Source organism: Xiphophorus hellerii, chromosome 9 (genome assembly GCF_003331165.1).
Source record: "Xiphophorus hellerii strain 12219 chromosome 9, Xiphophorus_hellerii-4.1, whole genome shotgun sequence".
Taxonomy (NCBI): domain Eukaryota; kingdom Metazoa; phylum Chordata; class Actinopteri; order Cyprinodontiformes; family Poeciliidae; genus Xiphophorus; species Xiphophorus hellerii.
Window position 1 is genome coordinate 13944858 of NC_045680.1, and position 20600 is coordinate 13965457.

The 20600-nt window shown below is 38.9% G+C and overlaps 1 protein-coding gene across 1 annotated transcript in view; it reads right to left on the bottom strand.

Moving 5' to 3' along the window:
- Positions 1–3919: 3919 nt before the first annotated feature.
- The window catches only part of insrb (insulin receptor b), an 81123-nt gene continuing 64442 nt past the window's right edge, over positions 3920–20600 (bottom strand). The window contains exons 10-23 of the mRNA XM_032571350.1: positions 19374–19541; positions 19102–19300; positions 16470–16593; positions 16152–16305; positions 15839–15987; positions 14610–14766; positions 14382–14478; positions 13779–13846; positions 13431–13660; positions 12113–12223; positions 11792–11954; positions 11564–11693; positions 11351–11485; positions 3920–11076 (exon numbers count right to left, since the gene is read on the bottom strand). Of these exons, the coding sequence (XP_032427241.1) occupies positions 10722–11076; positions 11351–11485; positions 11564–11693; positions 11792–11954; positions 12113–12223; positions 13431–13660; positions 13779–13846; positions 14382–14478; positions 14610–14766; positions 15839–15987; positions 16152–16305; positions 16470–16593; positions 19102–19300; positions 19374–19541 (2240 nt within the window). The 3' untranslated portion in view covers positions 3920–10721. The remainder of the gene's footprint in view (positions 11077–11350; positions 11486–11563; positions 11694–11791; positions 11955–12112; positions 12224–13430; positions 13661–13778; positions 13847–14381; positions 14479–14609; positions 14767–15838; positions 15988–16151; positions 16306–16469; positions 16594–19101; positions 19301–19373; positions 19542–20600) is intronic.

Genomic DNA, 20600 nt, shown 5'->3' on the forward strand with positions numbered 1-20600 from the left:
AAATCAAATGGTTTGTCGTTCTACAGCATGTAGTCAAGTCCTACAGAGTCCATAATAATGATAAATCAGGTATGTGATTCAGTTGTGCTGAAGCAAAGACGGCTCTAGAAGTTGCAACACACCAGCCATTGAGGACTAGATGAAGTAGAGTACCAGCTGGAACAGAAGCCTGAACGTTTTTCCTCAGTCCTCAGATGTTTGAGGGGTTTCTTGAATCTACATCACACAAACCACCTCACAGCATCTCAATAAGATCACGATCTTGGCTTTGACTCTGCTTAGGACTTTCCATTTCTTAATTCTCAGCTTTGGCAGAGTCACTGTTACGTTGTGGATGATTACCCTCTGATATACGACAGATTTCATGGTGGTTTTTATGATGGCGAAGTGAAAAAAATGACAGCAGTGCCAGATGAACTTATATATGTCCAAACATTCTTCCAGAAGTTCTGGTCTTTGTTCTGTCTAGCAAACATCAGTCTGGACTTTATGTTTTCTTTGAGAGTAAAGGTTGAACATCTTCCATGAACGTTATTTTTGTGCAGTCTCTTTCTGATTGTACAGACAATTACATCAACAGTAGCAAGAGCATGCTGTAGGTCCTGTGATTAAATCTGAGGTTTTGGGAGACTTCTTCAAGAACCTTGCATTTTATTTCTTCTACAGTAAACTTGCTTGAATAGTTAGACCTGGGCAGTTTGTTGCTTTAAATGTCTTCTCCTTGTACAATTATTCACAAGAACGTTTTGGTCTTTTATGTAGCTGTTATATAACTGGATGTATGAATATCCAGTTATTTTACACTGCAAATGTTACAGTGTCATTTTAGTGCATATATCAGGATGTTTGAATTTTACAATTAAGGACAATGCATTTGGAGAACAAAAGTAATTCCAGCTTGTTAAGAATATAAAACGTTTATCAATGACTCACTGTAGCAGCTCCTCCCATTACCAGCCACTTTGCTCTGGTAAAACTCCCCCATTTTACCAGGCATGATGACTCCCACATGACAGTCATCATTCACAGACTCAGTTTCACTCTGAACCTCACTGAAATGAACAAGTTATTAACAGGTTTTGGTTGAATGGGTGCGTAGGGGTCATCTAGGGGTTTATTACTTCTGTTGAATCTGGTATGTCAGAACAAACCTCTTGAGTCATAAAGTCTAACCATTTAAAAAGCAAAAGATATTTCCACAAAACTGAAGCCTGGGTGGAAACGTCAATAGATGTGAATTATTATATGTCATTTCGAAGCTGTTTAAGGATATATTTCTTTTGAAGAAAAACACTCAAATCAATTTTTTTTACCTACTTAAGTTGTTCTGTAACTGAGTGGTGAACTGTTCACACTGGATCCTGCTTGGTTTTATTTCCAACATGTGTTATTTGAATTTCACACGAAAGGTCAACACTTAACTATGAAACAGAAGGAACATTTATGATTTTCACCTATATTTAAAAAAAATAATCTTTGTGGAATAGTAATCAACTTCCTTTGTTTGACCATTTTTGACACAATTCCAGCTGCAAGTTGTTTCCTAGACCATTTTTTTCCCCAACCCTGATCCTCAAAGCACACACTGTCCTGTGTGTTTTAGTTGTTACTGCTTCAACACACCTGACTTCAATTTTTGGCTGAGTAACAGACTTTTCCTAAACAGCAATAATCTAAATCAGGTGTGTTAAAGCAGGGAAACATCTAAAACTTGCAGGCCAGGGTCTTGGGAAACTTTGGTTTGAAGCGTCTCTACTAGCGTTGTGCTGGTATTGGCCTGTTCTTTTTAGGAAAATAGCTCAGACTGGGTGAGGAGTCTGAACATCAAGTTTTTTTTATCACATTCCCAATATAGATGAAAAGGAGGAAAGTAAAGCACACAACTCTAACATTAAAAACTTGGCCTGGGAAAGTTCTAAAGTACTACAAAAATGGGAATAATAACACTCCAATAATATACAAATGTTTTAATATTTTTTTAATTACCTTTACTAGTACCTTTGTGTATTTTTGGAGTGCTGGTTATTCCCTTTTTTTTGTAATTTATTTGAAGCTCTGGTTGAAAGTTTCACCTCAGGACTTTTACTGTCTCCACAAACACAGCATTGAATTAGAGCTGCTTTATTTATAACCTTGATGCATCATCTCATGTTGACTTTTAGCTTAACTTCTTTCAAATGAAGTAAAACGTTTTGAGACACATTTGTCATAGCAAAAAGGATTCTAGGATTTTAGACAGAATTCATATAGAATCAGATTATTTCACTTCAGCAAAGAAAACTTGATCAAAACCTCAATATCTGGATGAAAGGAATGTCTGAGAGGAACTGCAAAAGCTGAATGAAGCGTCATAAAAAGGAACAAATAATCTGTCATCATTTCATACTCACAGACTCAAATTGGACAGGATCAGTGTGTGACCCAGTCACACACAGACAGATCATCACTGAACAAGAGTCAGGCGTGCAGATTCAGGAAGCAGAAGAGCTGAAAACATTCGGAACCGACTAATGAAAGATGAATGAAAATAAACAATCTGAATGAATCCAAACTGGTACAAACTCAGCACAGAGATATCCGCCCCTCGGATGCCAAGAAGGAAAGGAAACAACCCGGTGCATTATCTGAACTTATTGGTTTTCATTTAGCCACAGCACCAAGAGATCAGAATATGAATCCCTCATTAGTGCAGATATTATCATATATTTGTGATAGTTGTGGGAACCTTCAGTTTCAGGCAAAAACATTAAGTAATCCCTCATTACATTACATTTTGAGTTTTGTTTACTTTTCATTCATATTTCATACATTCCTTGTACCTAACCTGATGGGTGTTTTTTGTTTGTTTCTTTGATGAAATGGTGATTCTGCTGTGGGCCATTCCCTGCTGAGTGGGTGCTAGTGCCCCCCAAAGGACTAGTCAGGTATAACATATTAAAGGATCACATGGCAATCAGAGGCTTCGAAAAGGTGCTAAATTTAATAATATGTATATATTTATATATAATCAATAAATAATAATTAACCTAAAATAAGCTTAAAGATTTTTAGTAAAATTTAAACAACTATATTTATCAATAAATTTAGAGTTCCATGTGTTACTCAATATTTGAAGTCATTAAATCATCTTTAGTCTGAAATATTTTAAACTGTTACAAAATGTAACCCTGAAGTAACAATATAAAATAATTATACTCATTTTTGTAAAATTGTTTTTACAAAACTTAAATGTATTATTACAGATATAATAATTCACCTTTAATCGAACTGAATGTTGTGCTTCGTAAACTTATAGTATAAAATACACAGAATATTTACAATTTCTCAAAAAGTATTACTAATAAATGTCGTGTTTGGTCAACATCTATCATGTATCTAACCAGATCAATTAAATACCTCACTACTTTTGGAAAGCTACGACTTAGGAAAAAACATTTTGGCCAAAGGAGTAAAATGTTTTTGTGCACAAGAAATGTTTAAAATTTGCTAAATTACCGTTTTTAAGAACAAGCATCATGCCTCAGAGGAACACATTTAAAAGTCTGCTGTAGATTATAATATACATACAAATATAAAAAGATAATTGGACTTTTGTTTTTTTCAGCCCCTTTATCAATTGACATCAGCAATGAGCATTTTAATAGCGGGTTATAGATTTTAGCTTCTTTCTATGAGAGGTATTTTCTTTTAAAACCTTATACAGTAAATAAAATATGTTGTAGTTCTTTCAAAAATATAAATAACATAGAGTGTATCTGTAAAACTTTGAGGTTCAGGAAGGTTTTATGATTTTAAACCAGGACTTTTTGCTGGAGGAAAATGCCTCTATGGATTCTGATCGTTATTGAAACCAGATCTATGAGTTTGTATCTGAAAAGGCCCCACACAGTTTTATGGAACAAAGGACTGCAAGTGGACGCATATTCTCCAATAATTTTATTCATAATTTTAATATAAACAGTTAATTGTTGAATAATTTACACACAGCAAGATTTTCTTATTTTCATATCATTGCAACATTTTCTTTGCATGTCACTACTTGGCTCTCCGTTTTGAAAACGTATAGAAAAAATAAATTGTCAAGGGTTCTTTTAGTCATGGCACAATTTTTTGATCCTGTACAATGGGCATTTATCTCTGCGTTTTATGCGTATGAGTGAGAGGAACTCCAACATGTTTGCTGTCTGTGGTACACAAACGCAGGTCATGGCACATCTGGATCCAGTGTGAGGTGAGGAGGAGGGCGGGGGGGCGTAAAGCGACATCTGTGGGGGGTTTTGCGAGTTTTGGGGGGGGTTTGGACTGTACAAACACACATTTACACCCGCTGTCTGCAGTCACAACAACGTCTCATTGTAATGTATACACAACATGTTCCAAAAATGAACACATCCGCAATAAAACGTACATTAATAAAGAGGTATCTGGACTACACACAGAAATCTGGGAAACCACCTATGTGCACCGAGAGAAACACTTAGAGACAGAGAGGATGAAGAGGAGCAACCAGACAACAACAAAAACAAACAGAAGGTTTCTAAACTGGAGCAGACCACCAGCTCGATTTAACGCAATGAAGAGGGTCCGATTACAGTCCTTTAGCCAAGATCAATTTGAGTTTATAAATGAAAATAAAACAGTTGTGGATTTAGTCTGAGCAGAAGGCGTTCTATTTTATATATTTAAAAAAAACTTGGGTAGATTTATGCAGCTGGAGTGAGGTGAGGCCCTGTAAAGTAATAAAGATTTGAATAAAAGCCTCGAGAAAAACAAATCATGCTGAACATCCTTGCAAATATGAGGAAGGTACATGGAACAAATGTACTTTGTAAAATTAGGAGAGAAAAACAAAATAAGTTAACTGTAATCTCACACTTTACCACTTGATAACACTCCACTCATTTCACTTTTGCTTAATTGAATAAACAGGGCAGTTCACAAGGTTAGGAAGTAATCATCTATCATCTCAGGGGAAAAAAAATCTTCCCCTAAAAGAAGATTGTTTTTTTTTAATGATTTGTAAACTTTTGACTAAATTATAAGAGAAAGTAGATCTGCTAAGTAAAAATAATTTGAACGGGCTTTTACCAAACTCAGACATTTTAATCTTGGCAAGAAGAAACACCTCCAGTCTTTCAGAGAGTTGAACTCAAAAGCACAAATTAGCTTCTCTTTTTTAGTTTATTCTGGATCTCATCCCAGAATTCCTCCTCAACGTACACGAGCAGTGGTCTTCTCCAGCTTTTCTCCAAATTTCAAGTAAAAATGTTTTATATTGACAATTTAAAACAATAGGAGACATATTGGTGAGAGAAGAGAAGGCTTCTTGGTCGACATGCTGCTTCCACCGAGTTTCAAAGACTGGGGCCTGGGCGGCCGACATTCACAAAACTAGTGTGGGATTATGAGATGCCAAAAGTTTGAGGCCACATCCTGTTTAACTTGTCCTCAGACTAGAAAGCTGCTTCTCCTCCTAATTAAATACACAAACAGACGAGGGTATGTTTCTGTGTGGTGGGTCGGGTCATAAAAACAATAAAACGAAGAAAAATCAATAATCTTAAAATTAGAAAAAGATATATACACACACATCGATAACATTAAATTCATCATGTACAAGAGTAGGAAATCTTTACAGTCAGAAAAAAGTATTGTATTTATCCTCCCCTACTTTGGCTAAAAAAATAGAAATCAACATCTCTAAAATGTAATACTTTTATATCTGCGTAAAACAAAAACAATAAACCATAATCTGCTTTGTTCTCACCCAAGAGTTTAGCAAACCTTCCCTAAAACCAAGTGCTTCTCTTTATTTCCATTTTTCTGGACAGACGACATTGGCTGCTATTTACAGTTTGATGAGCTTATTATAATTGTAGAGATTTCCAAATGATACGCTTTTGTTGTTTTGTTTTGTGTGTGGGTGTGTGCGTCTGTGTGCTTTTGGGCTGGGCGTCCCAGTGGTAACAGACGGATCAGAGACAGACATTAAACCATCAAACTGGTGCACATTTCTCATCCAATCAACAGAGCAGGCTGGAGCTCAGCAGAGTAGAGTTCATCAGCTTTTCTTTTGTTTTCTTCTTAGTCACAAATTACAGTTTGTATTTTTTCTTCTTCTGCATTCACAACCAAAAGGCAAAAGAAACAGAACGTGTAAAAAACATGTTTTTATTTAATGCTTGGAGATGGAAAATCTTGTGTGATTGTTGGAGACAGGTCAGTCTGGGGGACAGTTTGAGTCAGGTGTGCCAATAGTCTTAAGAAGGCACTGCAATGCCCCCTGTAAGCCACAAGAGGGCAGTCTGAACCACATCACATCAGACTCACAGAGACGAGGATTCCTGATTATCTTTAATTGACTTAGAGTAGATAAAAAGGTTAGTAGCTCTTCTTCCTCCTCCTCTTTATGCTCTTGAGACAAAGCATTGAGCTGCCTCCCTGAGACGAAAATTTACAATCAAGATTTTAAATCTGTTCAAAGTTTTTGTTTATGGCACACAGGATTGTCCCAGTCAGCTTGTTCTCCTCTGCAGCAGGGTAAAAGGTCCTGTTTAACCCAGCCCACACTTCTGTGTCGTGAACAGACCCACCGTATCCATGGCGATAACAGAAAATAAAAGGTCATCTCTTGATATTCACAGTTGAGAAAAAAAAAAGAAGATAAAAAAAAACATACACAGACGACAAAAATCAGACTCAAGACAAGAGGAGGATGAATGTGGGAAAGGTCGTTTTACAGAGCGTAAGGTCCGTGACTGAGCTTCGTTAGCTTTGGCTGCAAACAGGTGATCACAGAGACACTCAGGATCTGCAGTGAAATCAGCAGATGTGAGCAGAGAGAAGGAGCGTGGAGGTCAACTGCTTCCTCCTGTGGCTGCGGAGCGTGAGAAGGAGCCGCTCACCAAGCTCCAAGCCTTGTGTTTAACTCAAAATAACGCAAGGCTTCCCCCTGACACAAGACAGAGCAGTAACTAAGGGTATATAAAAGAAGGCAGGGGAGAGTTAACACCATAAGTGTGAGTGTGAAATGTGGGATGGGGTGATCTTCTCTGCAGTGATGCTGAGCAGGCAGTGGGGATGATTGAGGCTCTTTGAACGGTTTCCTCCTCCTGCGCTGAGGTAGACTCCGGCCAAACACAAAGACGAAGACGACAACTACTTACAAACTATTAACAGAGCTGCTCACCGCCAGCTCCTCCACCCGGACTATCACCCGGAACCTCACCGACGCTCAATCAAAGCAAGAAAGTGTGTTCAGTTTGAAATAAATAGTTGCTTTTTCCAAAGAGACTATCAAAGATAAGTTAACATTTGCATATGGAGATGAGACCAGAGACCATGATACAAACTAGTGCGTACTGTAGTGTGATAGAGTTGGAAACCTTAAGCATAATTGGTAGAATATTCCAAATGTGTCTTAATAAGCCAGAGTTGTGCAGTTTAATATCTTTTGTTGCCCATTTATATCTCAAGCAAGGAGCTGATAAGGCAAGTATGGCGCTCAAGATTTTACATCCTTGGCATTACTGTTCAACATTTCAGACAGACGAATTTGTTGGTTAAACTTGGTACATGTGTGTAAAAAATAAAAGCCTTAAAATAAAGTTCTGCTTTTTGTTGCTGCAGCAGAATCTCACAGTAGAAATCCAACAAATACATAAGAAATAATCATTTTATATATAATCTGAAGGATTTATTTGTCTTATGCTTGCTTAAGATTTAAATTGCCATCATTTACAGTTAGTGTGATGGAGGTAATAAAGAGTTCACTGGGAATTGTGGGAATACGTGGCCTCCTGGTTTTGCCAGTCTCCATAGCAACCATTAAATGCTATCTACACGCCAAGTGGTTGGTAAAGAGATTCAGCCTTTCTGTAAAACCGTCACAAACGTGACTGTGTGGAGTTTGTTAAACTCTTCTGGGAATCGTGTGCGTTGGTCAAATTAGACTAAAATCTTTAAAACAAATAATTTCATGTCCACTGTAAAGAGGAGGAGCTGTGATGCTGCGGGCCAATTAGTCCTTAACCGTTTCTGGTGACCTTAGCAAAGATTTTAGCAAAAGGCTGGTGGACTACACCAATAATGTGTCACGACATTAAGCCTTCCAGGATGATAAATGTCCAAAACAATTTACTATCTTCCAAATTAACATAAAAATGGTTCCCCGCACACAAAATCAAGCCAGTAAATGTACTGCTGTTGTTTTTTCTTGAACTAAATAACTGTACTCAAATTAAAGGCTGGATTTGCCCAAAATATTCAGAGTGAGAATAGGCTACCTCAACACAGAAACAACTGATTTTAAGGCTAGTTACACATGTTTTCCAATTGTACCAACAAATTTGTCCCCTTCTGCCAACCGTAACCTCAGATGACTCCAGGTAGCAATGATTCAGACCCTGGTCTGACCACACCAATCCAAACATGACTCCTCGTGTCAAAGAAACCTTTCGCTTTCCTTGTAATATAAAAAACAACAACAGCGAATGCACCAGGAGTTGTTTCCTGCGTGTTACATCAGCCTTAAGAAAGGCTCCGGTTTTGATTGGAGAGAAAAAAATTAAAAAAGGCACTGGTAAGATATGGAGGCAGCTTCTCTGCTATCTCTGACTTTGGCCACCCTTTAAAAGATGAACGCTGCTCAGCTGGCTCGGCGATCACAGTATCTATGTCCTCGAAGAAAAGGATTAGAGAAAAATGCCATTTGAGAGAAACGAGTTTCCTCACGATCTGCTCTGAATGGAAATCTTTTTAGCTGATTTGTTGGCGCCGCTGACAGGAACGTTTTAGATTTATGGGGTGAAAAGTTTATCTTCTAAAAAAAAAAAAAAAAAAAAACCAGGCGGCCAAAGAGGAACACAGCAAAACAGTCCAACGTAACAGGATTTTGAGGGAACAAGGAGTTTTGACAAAAATCCTGGAATGTCAGTCTTGAGCGAGAAAGCTGCTGCACGCTGTGCTCTGACTGCATGTGATGGCAGGGAGGAGAAATGGATTAACAATCTACTCATGATCCCCACCCACCACCCGGTGTGCTGAACAGAGAGCAGGACTGCCGGCTGTGAATACATTTGGAACTTTCTGCATCTCTCTGCAGCCCTCGGCCAGGAAAAACGTGGAAATTTCCACCAGACCTCTTTGGAGAGGAGAGTTCTGCGGCCGGCAGGAAGCGACGGCAGTGCAGGAGAAATGAACTGTGGGAGATTTATCAATCCTCGACTTTAATGGAGAAACTCTCCCTGATTTAAATCCCAAACATCGTCCACTTCACCTGCCTTCTTACAAGCCCTAACCGAGACAAAACTTGAACTAAAACACCGAAAGTTGCATAATTTCCACACCAAATTTTTGCAACCGAATTTCGTTTCTTCTTTTTTTTTTCCTCCACAAAAAAAGCCAAAGAGATCAAAAGGCAAACTGTGATGCGACCAGAGAAAACGGCAGACGAACACGTATCAGGAGCACTTTGACCCTATAAAGGCCTCGATCCCCCATTTGTAAAGCTTTTAGGATATTGAACTTTTCAATTTTTTCTCCAGTAGTAAAGTAGCCTCCAGAAATGGGAAATTTTCCCCCAAGATTGTAAAAAAATTAAAGAATAAGAAATAATCAAGGGCTGGATGCCTAAGACACAGAGAACACTGACGGTAGATTAGTGTAACTTCCAGGGCTAAAAAACCAAAATAATTCTTAAAAAACAAAGACATTAAAACGCAAGCAAAGCCTCGGATGAACACAAATATCAACTACAGTATTTACAAAACCAAAACCCCATCAATGTTATACAGTATATTATATATAAAACATTGGCTTAGAAACACCATTATTTTATATATATATACTATATATAATATATATATATTTATATATTTCTATACCCACTATAATATATCAAAGCAGCAGCTATTGGTCAGTCTGATGAACTCTTTTGTCCAAATTCTAACTATTTAAATATCCTTCAGCCACAAAGTGAGGACACAGAAACAAAAAGAGGAGGGAAGTAAAACCAATAAATTAAAACTATTCACCAAACACCAGATAAATCTGTGTGCAGTACGGAATTTTGCAGAACCAAAAAAAAAGAAGAAAGAAAACAAAATTGGATGAAAGAAAACGTTCCTCCAGGAATAGATGTTCTAAGATCAATTCATCCCACTGATTAAGTCATCGTACAACAACAACAAAAAAAGGAATTTACTTAGACATGATTCTTTAGTTTATAGGCCACGTATTTTAAAAAAGGCCACCATCAGAGTAAAAAGATTTCATTTGGAGAGACAAAAAAAGTTAAAAGCACAGAAGTGTGGAAAATGCAGTTCGGCAGGAGGGTGGTGGGGAAGGTCGAGCAGCCTTCTTGGTTGTCTAAGGTTTGTTGTGTTCACAGTTTTGAATTTTTTTTTTTGTTTCGTTTTGTTTTATTGTTGTTTCCGTCACAAGGAGTCCTGGAAACATGCTGAAGTCTGATGTGTCGTGGAGCAAGTTAAAAAGAGGCATTTGCATCCCTTGCTTACCTTGGTTTGGCAGCCGTGAGGAAGAAAATTCAAAGTCCTGAGATCCGTGTCATTATTTTTTTTTTCTTTGTCGTTTTTTTTAAGAGTTTCTCTAAGAATAAGAAAATCTTTAGAAAATGGTTGCAGGGTACAGAAAAATGGACTGAAAGACAGGGGGTGTGGAGACGAGGGAAGTGTTACTAGTCATTTCAGGGGCAGGAGGTGTTAGGAAGGACTCGATCTGGGCAACGACAGGATTCTCCCGTTTTTCTTGCCACCGTTCATGTGTGTGTAGGGGACGTGCTCCTCGTAGTTCCCCCTGAGGGCCACCGAGGGCCCGCTGTCTCTGCTTAAGCTCTCCTCCCTCTGGGAATAAGACGACGGGTCCAGGGGGATGCTCTCCATGTTGTCCAGGTCCAGGTCGAAGTCCTCCGTCTCAGGGACTTTGTTCTCCTCGCTGTAGAAGAAGGAGACCTCCTGGAAAGTCGGGTGAAGGTCGTCCCGCAGCATCTCGATGATCTCCAGGAACGTCGGCCGCATCTTGGGGTTGTACTGCCAGCACATCTGCATCAGGCTGTGCCTGGTTGTGAGACACGAAACCAGATTAACAAAAAAATCACATCTCAAAAAAAGGTTTTACAAAATGATTCATACACGTTGAAGTTTTGTCCAATTTGGGATAATTAAGACACAAAGACATATGCAACTAGCTTGATGCAAGAGTTTTGATGCAAGCAAGTCATAGTAAAGAAATTAAAATCAGAATTACTTCACGGAAAAGAGAATTATTGCTAAGAGTCTGTTTACTTTTACTAGAAAGAAAAAGGAAGTGAATAAAAACAATCTCTATTTACATCCTCTCAGGGCAGTTGTCGGGTCGGTCCAGGAACCCTCCGTCCATCACAAACTTCAGGACCTGCTCATTGGACAAGCCCTGGTAAGGCTGCTCCGCTAGCGTGCTGATTTCCCACAGCACGACCCCAAACGACCTGTAAACAAGCCACACAAACATGACTAAAGGTTTGTTTTCAGGACGGTGTCGGTGCGGGGTCCGAGGCGTGACGTACCAGCAGTCGGAGTGGGCGGTGAACACGCCGTCTTTCAGAGACTCTGGAGCCATCCACCTGACAGGAAGCAGGCCCTTTCCTCCTTTGCGGTAGTAGTCTGTCTCGTAAATATCCCGCGTCATTCCGAAGTCTGTGTGGGAGCAAATAACGAGTCAGCATGCAGGAAAATCCTCTCACGCTCACTGGGCTTACAGTTGGAAAATCACGGAAAATAAAACCAGCACGGACCTCCGATCTTGACGGTGAAGTCCTCGGCCACCATGCAGTTCCTGGCCGCCAGGTCTCTGTGCACAAACTTCTTGGCGTTGAGGTAGGCCATGCCGTCTGCGATCTCTGCTGCCATCTGGAGCATGTCTTTCAGAGTGGGCGGCGGGGAGCCCGTTGGATTGTTCTAGAAAGAAAAACACACATAAAACAACAAACGTCTTCATGTTTTATCCAGAATTATTCCCTTCACTCAGTCTGTTTGTAATCCCAACAGGCTGAGGGAACATTTTTCTCTTTACTGATAATAAAAATGGTGATGTGGAGGTGGGAGGATGAACAAACCTCAGAGTCTGGCCTCAGACTCCGCAGGTAGCTCTTCAGGTCACCATGAGTCATCAGCTCCATCACCACCAGCGTGGGCTGACCTTTGGACACGACTCCAAGCAGACGAACCTAAAAACACATTAAAAATATTAAAAACAAGCATACAAATAACTACAGTAATTTTTAAACATTTGTTATTTATTATTTGGACTAATTTTTATTAGGGGTGCTCTTGCCCTAATAATGTCAGTAAAGGTGAACTATTATGCTTCCTTAAACACATTAGTTTAGGTCTTTGGGCGATACTAAACGTGTCCATTACATTTTTGGAACAAAATAATTTTTAGATGATGAAATTTTAGTCTGTTCAATTCTGCCTATTTGGAGCTCCTTTCAGAATGAGCCATTTTTACGTCTCTTGTCACTTTATATACAAATAAGCTGCTGCTGGCCCACAACTCAACGTCTATATTCACACATGAAAATCGCTGCAAACAGACACATAATTATACTACCATACACCTTTGAAAAGCAGAAGTGGAGCCTCCTGCACAACCAACAAGAATGCAGCAACTGGTTTCTGGATGTTAGCAACACTTGTCTTTTCCAGCAACCATTGTACAGCACACATAGCAGTAAAACCAGCTGACCAAATGTGCTGGAGCTCTGCTTGGGTTGCTAAGTGACAGATGGAATTCCATTGGCGTTGCTAGGTGACAGGCAGTGCTGATTTATGAAACGGCTCATTTTACAGACACTAAAAGTGTGAAATTTGCATTTAAATGTTTAAATTTAACCAGATATTATCTAACACATCCAACTGAATAAATATTGTTACATTCTATATCTAAAGGTTTGGAAAAACACAAAACATATAAAAATAGACGGTATCTTGTATCGTATTCATTGGCTACAAGTACATTAAATATAAATATTTTCCCGGATCTGCGTGAGAGTCTTTACTATGCAGACAAGTTGCAACATTTACAAACTATTGCTCAATGTGGACTATCTCTCCTCCTCCCCAGGTAAATAATAAAACTCCTCCTCTACATCCCAACACGGTTTTGCTTTTAGCCGACAGCGCGGACGCGCGGCGGCTTAATTGCTGCTCCACAGGTTGTCTAATGAAATAGTAATGGCAGGCACTATCGCTCACGGAGTGTGAACATTTGCTTTGGAGTCTAGCTGTGTGTCAATATGGCAGCTTCAGCACAACAAGCGAGTCATGACTCCGTGAGTCACATGTGCTCATGCTGCTTTCAGCAACATGACAAAAAGCTGTGAGTCAGCAAGCTGCCTCAGCATGCTGGACACTGATGGCTTTCGCCCGTACCACGTGGTGACAGCTGAAGGCCTTCATGACCGAAGCTTCGTTCAGGAACTCGATCCTCTCCCTGAGGCTGGCCGATTCGTTGACGGTTTTGACGGCGACGCGCGTCTCCGGTTCTCCTTTGACGATGTCCTGAGCGATTCCCTCGTACACCATGCCGAAGGAGCCCTGACCCAGCTCCCGGAGCAGCGTGATCTTCTCCCGGGGAACCTCCCACTCGTCAGCAACATACACTAAAAAACAAGACAGATGGCTGTAGGAACCCTTCACAGATCTTTTTTACTTCTTCTTTACGGTGCCAACATACTTAGGAAAAAAGAAAAAACAAAACAGGGTACAGGTTGGACTTACTGTCATTGGCACTGAAATATTCAGGATTTGGTGAGGTGATGAGATCTCCTAATGGACCCTCAGTTTGCCTGTAACACAAGCACAGAAAGCATGTGAGACGTTGCTGCTAATCTGCAGCTAATGATTATTTAAGTAATTGATTACTCCGACAATTAATCGATTCATTAGATAAAAAAATTGGCACATTCTGCAGATTATTCAACTAACCAATTAGTCTTTTTGATATAACATATACTAAAAGATGCAGATAAACAAATAATTAAATTCCTCCTAAATGACAACAAACATTTTCATCATTTGTTGCAAAGGATGCAACTTCAGTTAAAAAAATATACTAATACCATTAACATGTGAAAAGTCCAGTTCCTTCTGCTTTATTTAATATCAGTAGAGTGCAGGGCCTTACAGAGCCTCTGAGGCCTTCACAGAACACCATCAAAATAAAAATAAACATCACACTTGAAAAACAAGCATGATTTTCCTTCCACTTTATAATTTCGGCTACTTTGTGTAGGTCTACCAGCAAAAATCCTAATAAAATACGATGAGGTTTGTTAGATATGATGGAATGTTGTCTGGGACAAAGTTTAATTAAATTTTTACCTTTTCTTGAAGACATAAAAGGCGATGACTCCCACAAACACCAGCAAGATGGAGGAGACAATCGGAGCGGAAACAATCAAAGCTATACCTGTATCAGCTGCAGGAAGACAGAAGACGGTGAGTAAGAAAACGTATCACTCTGAACATCAATCTAGCAAACACTGAATCGCATTATGAAGAAAGGGGAACCATAAATGACTAGTAAAGCTGGATGTCATCTTGTCTTACGGCTGGGCATGAAGAAGTATGTGGTTTCTGTAAAAGATCCGTTTCCAGCCAACGACGTGGCCCGGACGGTCACGCTGTAGTTCCCAGGCTGTAGCAAGGTGAGCTTTGTGCCACCAAACTTCTCGTAGCTCAGCCGTGACACACAAATTGAGTGGGGCTGGAGAAAAGAGGGAAAAAGTTTGCTTAACAAATAATGAGAGGTAAGGTAATTGGAAAGAAATGCTGGATAAAAATTAAGAATTTCAAACTCTGATGTAATATTTTTTTAGTAAAAGACTCAAACAAAAATTTTGGTCTGATTCTGTGTTCAGGTAAATTTTTTAAGAAAGGTAATAATTCTATGCTTAAATGCAGGAGAGAAACATCTGCTACAGATGGTAATGCAGTCGCATAAAGCTGCTTTTCAACCAAAATGACCAAAAACTTAGGAAATTTATTTATTAAGAATTTCAGGAAAGACAAAAAGGCTTCTTGCATTATTTTATGGATTTACAGATATGTAAATTACAATTAATGATGCGTGACGCCTTAATTTATGAGGTTCATCTTTAAAAGCTTTGATAAGAGGCTAAATTAAATTATTGTGCACTGTCCCTGCACTCAAACCTTCAAAGTATTCATGATACAAAATGAATGAATTAGCTTACAAAATAAAGGCTAAACATAATCACTGCTTGTTTCATTTAAAAAAATGTTGACTATATAATAATGACTGCATGAACAATAAAATATCTTTAAATCTGTGTTTTGCTTTAGGCAACCACAAAGGAACACCCTGGTAAATTAATTAGAGCCTGAAAACATGCTCTGAAAAGTATTTTTAATAAATTATAGATTAGTATGTTTAGGCTGCATGTGTGTGACTTGACTGCTTCCTCTGCAGTGCAGATGTAGTTTGAGATGCTGCATTTGAAACCTTCCTTCCTGTTTCTGTCACTTTGGCAACAGAGCTGTTGCTAATGCTGGCTTTTAATCACACATTTGCAGCAAGGAAACAGCCAGAGCCAAACGCACACACTGTCACAGATGTGCACCTATCTCTCAGAACCAGAATCTAATTTTCATATGAAGTGCACACAAAAGTCACTTTCTTTTTTCTTTCCATTGACAAAAGGACGGATGGATAGATAGAATGGGATAAAGTCTAGTAATAGAAATATTTCTCAGTGTTTTTAGATTTTTGGTGTGGTCACCATGTTTGTAAATCTTTATCTGCTGCCGAGGTTTACCTCTGTGTCTCCAACCTTGCGGTAGAACACCTCATAAAGGATGATGAGGCCGTTAGGCGATGGAGGCTCGTGCCATTTCACAAGCACATGGGGAGGTTCTTCATTCACAATCTCATGGGTCACCGGTCCCGGGATGTCGTCTGCTTTTACTGGACATTAGGAACAGCATCTCAATGGAGCTAATTTCATCTCAAACATCAATATATTCTATGGTGTTAGTTTTAAGTTTGAGAAACAAACAGATCAGTGGTAGCTTTTAAATATCTATTCAACTTGTAAAGATTTATGAATCGATATATGAGAGGGCCCTTACGCTCTGGCATGGTCCGGGCGCTGACGTAGGTGGCCATGCTGCAGCGGCCGGGGTCAGTGAGATGGTTGCAGGCTATGATCTCTATCTTATAGCTGGTGAAGTGCTGCAGGTTGGATATGACTGTTGACTCCCTTCCAAACACATTTTCCACAACCTGAGCAGAAATAAGGAGAGACAATTAGTTTGACTGCGTGAATAGATACCGTAAAAATAATAAAGAGGGTTTCACACTATGTTATCAACCATCTGAAAACAAACAAAGCGCTGAATCAGAACTTTACCCGTGAAACAGAACTATTTTTTTGAGACCTTGGATACCTTATCATCCTTCTCTTCTTCCTTGTATGAGGCAGTGGTGGTCTGCAGACTGGACATTGTGGAATAAAAGTGCGTGGACCCAATGGGCTCAGAATTCTCCACAGAGCGTCGTGGACGACTTTGTCTGGGGAAACAGGGCAAGGAGACATTACAAAAAGCAAACAATCTTGACCTCAAACTAGGTTTTCACAGGAATTAGTCTGACGTCATGACTTTAAAACGATAAACTCCCTCTGGCTCCGTTCAAGGCGCCAGCAGCCATTTGCAGCATGTGACGCCACTGAAAGAAGCTTCCTTAACCTCCAGCGCCTCTAATTATCTGGCAAAATCCACACATGTTCGCAACTCTTGCAAAAACGAGTAAACAGATTGAAAACATCTCTAGTGGGAAACGAAATTTAATTTTGAGATTTGTTTTCTTTTAATCAAAATAAATGGTGTCACACTTATTGGCAGACCTGCTGTCAAATCAGTCTCTAGTCAACAGAGAAACACTTTCCACAATAACACGACGGTGGAAGGAGAAGGATTTTTGTTCTTCTATAGATCATGGTTCTCCAAACTGAGGCCCGGGGGCCATATCCAGCCCTCAGAATGATTTAGTTTGGTCCATGATCACAATTTAAAACCACCACATGTCAGGCCGACCAGCACAAAGGACCAGCCTGGTCAATAAAGCTGTTACTTTGTGACATAAAAAAAAAAATTAGGGTGAAGTGTTCACTGTTGTGTCACTAAGTGCAACAACCCATACGTGATTTTAATTATGGCAGCATAATATAAAATTAAGTCCTACAGTATATTTTTAAGATGCTCAAATATTTCTTTCCGCCAACATGTTCAGATACTAATAAATTATCAACATTTTTAGTTGTTACATTTCCTTCTGACATTTTTAAAAAGGAGCAGATTGAAGTAAAAACTTTATTTATATTCCATTACACGGTAGAATTTAACAATTATTTTTGCAGTTTTTTTGTCTCCTGAAAAGTTTCTTGGGTTATTCAATGATGAACAGATTCACAGCATCCTTCATTCTCCAATAAGCTCACTGTGCAGAGATAAATATGGGCCTAGAGGTCAGTGGTCAGAGAAATAGGCCTCTCTATCACCATGGAAACAAGTTCTGAATTACTAATTAGAAGTTGCTTGAAACTCTGATCAATATAAAGAAATCTTACTTTTAAAATTGCTTCTGTAGTGTTTATTTTTTAAGAAAAATCGGTATTTTATAAAAACAATTATTTCTTAAAATGCTATTTTTTTCACAGAATAAATCTTAAAGGTTTGATTTCTTTCCCAGTGTGAGATAACATTTGGTTTAAGGTTTTTTTTTTTTACCAAAGGTACCAATAAATCTTGTGGAGGACATTATATTTGTCAAAGCACAGAAATAAACTTTTCCCAACTTAAAAAAATTACAGAATTTATATGTTTAATCACAGCAGCGGTCGCCTTGTTGATGCTTAACTCCTGCCGAGTCGATTCTCAGTCAGGTGGAAGAAAAACACCCATGTCTCCCTCTGGTTGATGGACTTAGGGAGCACGAGGATTGTTGTTTGTACCAAGAGCTCAACCCGTCCAGAGCCATGAGTGTGCGAAGCAGAGTGTTTGTGTGTTTCCAAATGGCAGTTCGCATGATTGCACCTCTGACTGGCATAAATGAAAATGGGCACAGTAATCACTCCCTTGTGAAGTGTGTGTGTGTTTCAGGGGGAAGGAAGGGTCAGATACTCAGCACCTCCCACCTTAGGCCCCCCATAAATTGTTGCTCTGCACAAAAACAAGCGTCTAAGAAAACCAACAGACAGAAAGATGAGAACTGCTTCAAGATGAACATCACGGTTTCTGGGATTAAAACAAAAAGTTTGCTGAAAATGTAAACAACTGTGAGGTAGCTGATTACTGTGTGAAAATGGTGGCTTAAATTGTTTGGTGTTTTTTTGACTTGACTCCTCTACTAAGCTTACTTTACAGTAAGTTATCAAAGGTGATATTTTTTTAAATTAATTTATTGTATTTATTTTTGCTCTTGTTTTTTAATCACACTTTTTTCTTGCTTGCATTTTTTTATTGTTATTTTTTGTTGCTAAGGGTTCAAATTCAATCTTGAAATTTCAGGAATTTAGGTGTTTTCCAGGTCAGGATAAATACGGACAAAGATTAGAAACTAGAAAAATATTTTGTATCTCCGTTCTTTATTCCAGATTTTCTTCTTGGCTCCATCCTTCAGAGGGTCTTTTTTTTCTTTATTTACTCTCTCTTGTTTTTGTCGTTTTTCCCTGTCCTGCCTTTCTTTTCCTCTTTCTCCTTCTTCCCTTCCTTCTTTGTGTCCTTTCCTTCTCTTTTTTCATCACTTTCTGCCTCCTGACTATGTCTCTTGTTGAATATTTCCTCTCTTTATCCTTTCTAGTGTCATTCATTCTTTCCTTGTGCCTTTCCTGTCTCTCTATGACTTTCAGGATTTTGCAGTGAAAATGTAAAAATTGATCAGGCATTTTAGGGTTTTTATATCATAAAAATGGGTAAAATCATCTGGAAATGTGACTCTGGAAAAGACTTAGCATGATGCGAGTTGTGAATTGGTGCTATATTATTAAACTGAACTGACTGCCAATCTGAGACAACTCACTTGCTCTCAAAAACTACATTATGGAGGTAATCCTCAAAGGTCTTGCGGTACGCTATCTCCTTCTGCTGCTTCTCGATCTCCATTTTCGTCTTTGGGCAAGTGCAGCACCCGCCCCCTGAGTTGGGCTCTTCTGTTCGGTTCCACTTCTGCTCGTCTTCGCTGTCGAGGTGGGTCGGGGTGCGGGATGGCAGCTTCATTCCTGGGGAGGATGGAGCGGTGTGAGGTGAAGCCAGGAGAAAGGGGAACAGCCGATGGCTTCAGTTTTTACTAACCTTGCAGGCAGTAGTCAAACTTGTAGAGGTCACTGTCCTCCTCCTGCTTGTGACAGATGACCCGGTAGTGGGTGATTTTGCCGTTGGGACTGGTGGGAGGCTTCCACTTCAAAATGATCTGAGATGAGGAGTTCGAGGATGAGATGGGGTCCAGAGGTCCAGAGGGCTCTGAAGGAGGCAAAAGACGACATTTAGTCAAAACTGTAAAATAAGACACAGTGCAGCCTTGAACTAGAATTGTTTGATATACTTGAATGGATGCAAACAGACAGTTCCAATAAAAACAGGAGTGACAACAGGGTTATGCAGCTCCCAAAGATACATTGGTATCTTTACAGATACCAATGTTCTCTCTGTTTCATTCGAATACTCTCATACGACACACATTAAACAGTGAGAGGTTTTACTGTCATTGATTTGCCAGAAGAGAAGGAAGAAATAAGAATGCAATTAAGTAACACCGCATGCATGCAGTTCCAAGTTTAAACAAGCAAAACATGTTGTGAATTATTTTCAGGAGAGGAAACTATGCAGTCAGGAGCAGAATCATGATTATGGTTTTATTACCATTTCCCTCAGAATTTAAATTTAATAAGAACACTCAAAGTAGATTTGTTCCCAGACAACTAATGAACATTCACAACACTGAAGCAAAGTGTGGTCATGGTACGGTCAGCTGTTTTATGAAGCTAAACGTAGTGAAAGAAGATAAAAGACAGACGATACAACAGAACAGCTGTTTGATTCCACGTTTTACTGAATAAAAACTCAGAAAGGCCTCAGCTGTTAGATAAAAAACCTAAATTTACTGATTAACTATCAGTTTTATTAAATATTTCTGTAGAAAAAAGGAAAATTGTTTAAATTATTTTATAAACAGGGAAAGAAACTCTCCTTTTTGACAAATTAAAAACTCCTCACAGTGAAAACTACCCTTTAATGTTCTAACAATCATTTATTGTTTATTTTTATCAGACTCTGCACATCACTACAAATTATTTGGTAATGTTGAATCTGTCTTCTGTTGAGGATCTTTACATATACCAATGCTCTTTCTGTTTTGATATGCCTTGTTGGTAATTTAGTTTTTTTAATTATGCTTGAACAAAACCTACAGAAATGGTTGCTATTCTGATTCATAATAAGCACTTTTCTTTAAAAGCTGTATCAATTGATGTCTAGTTTTACAGCAGCATGTAGTGCTCGGATATTTATTAACTTTGCTGC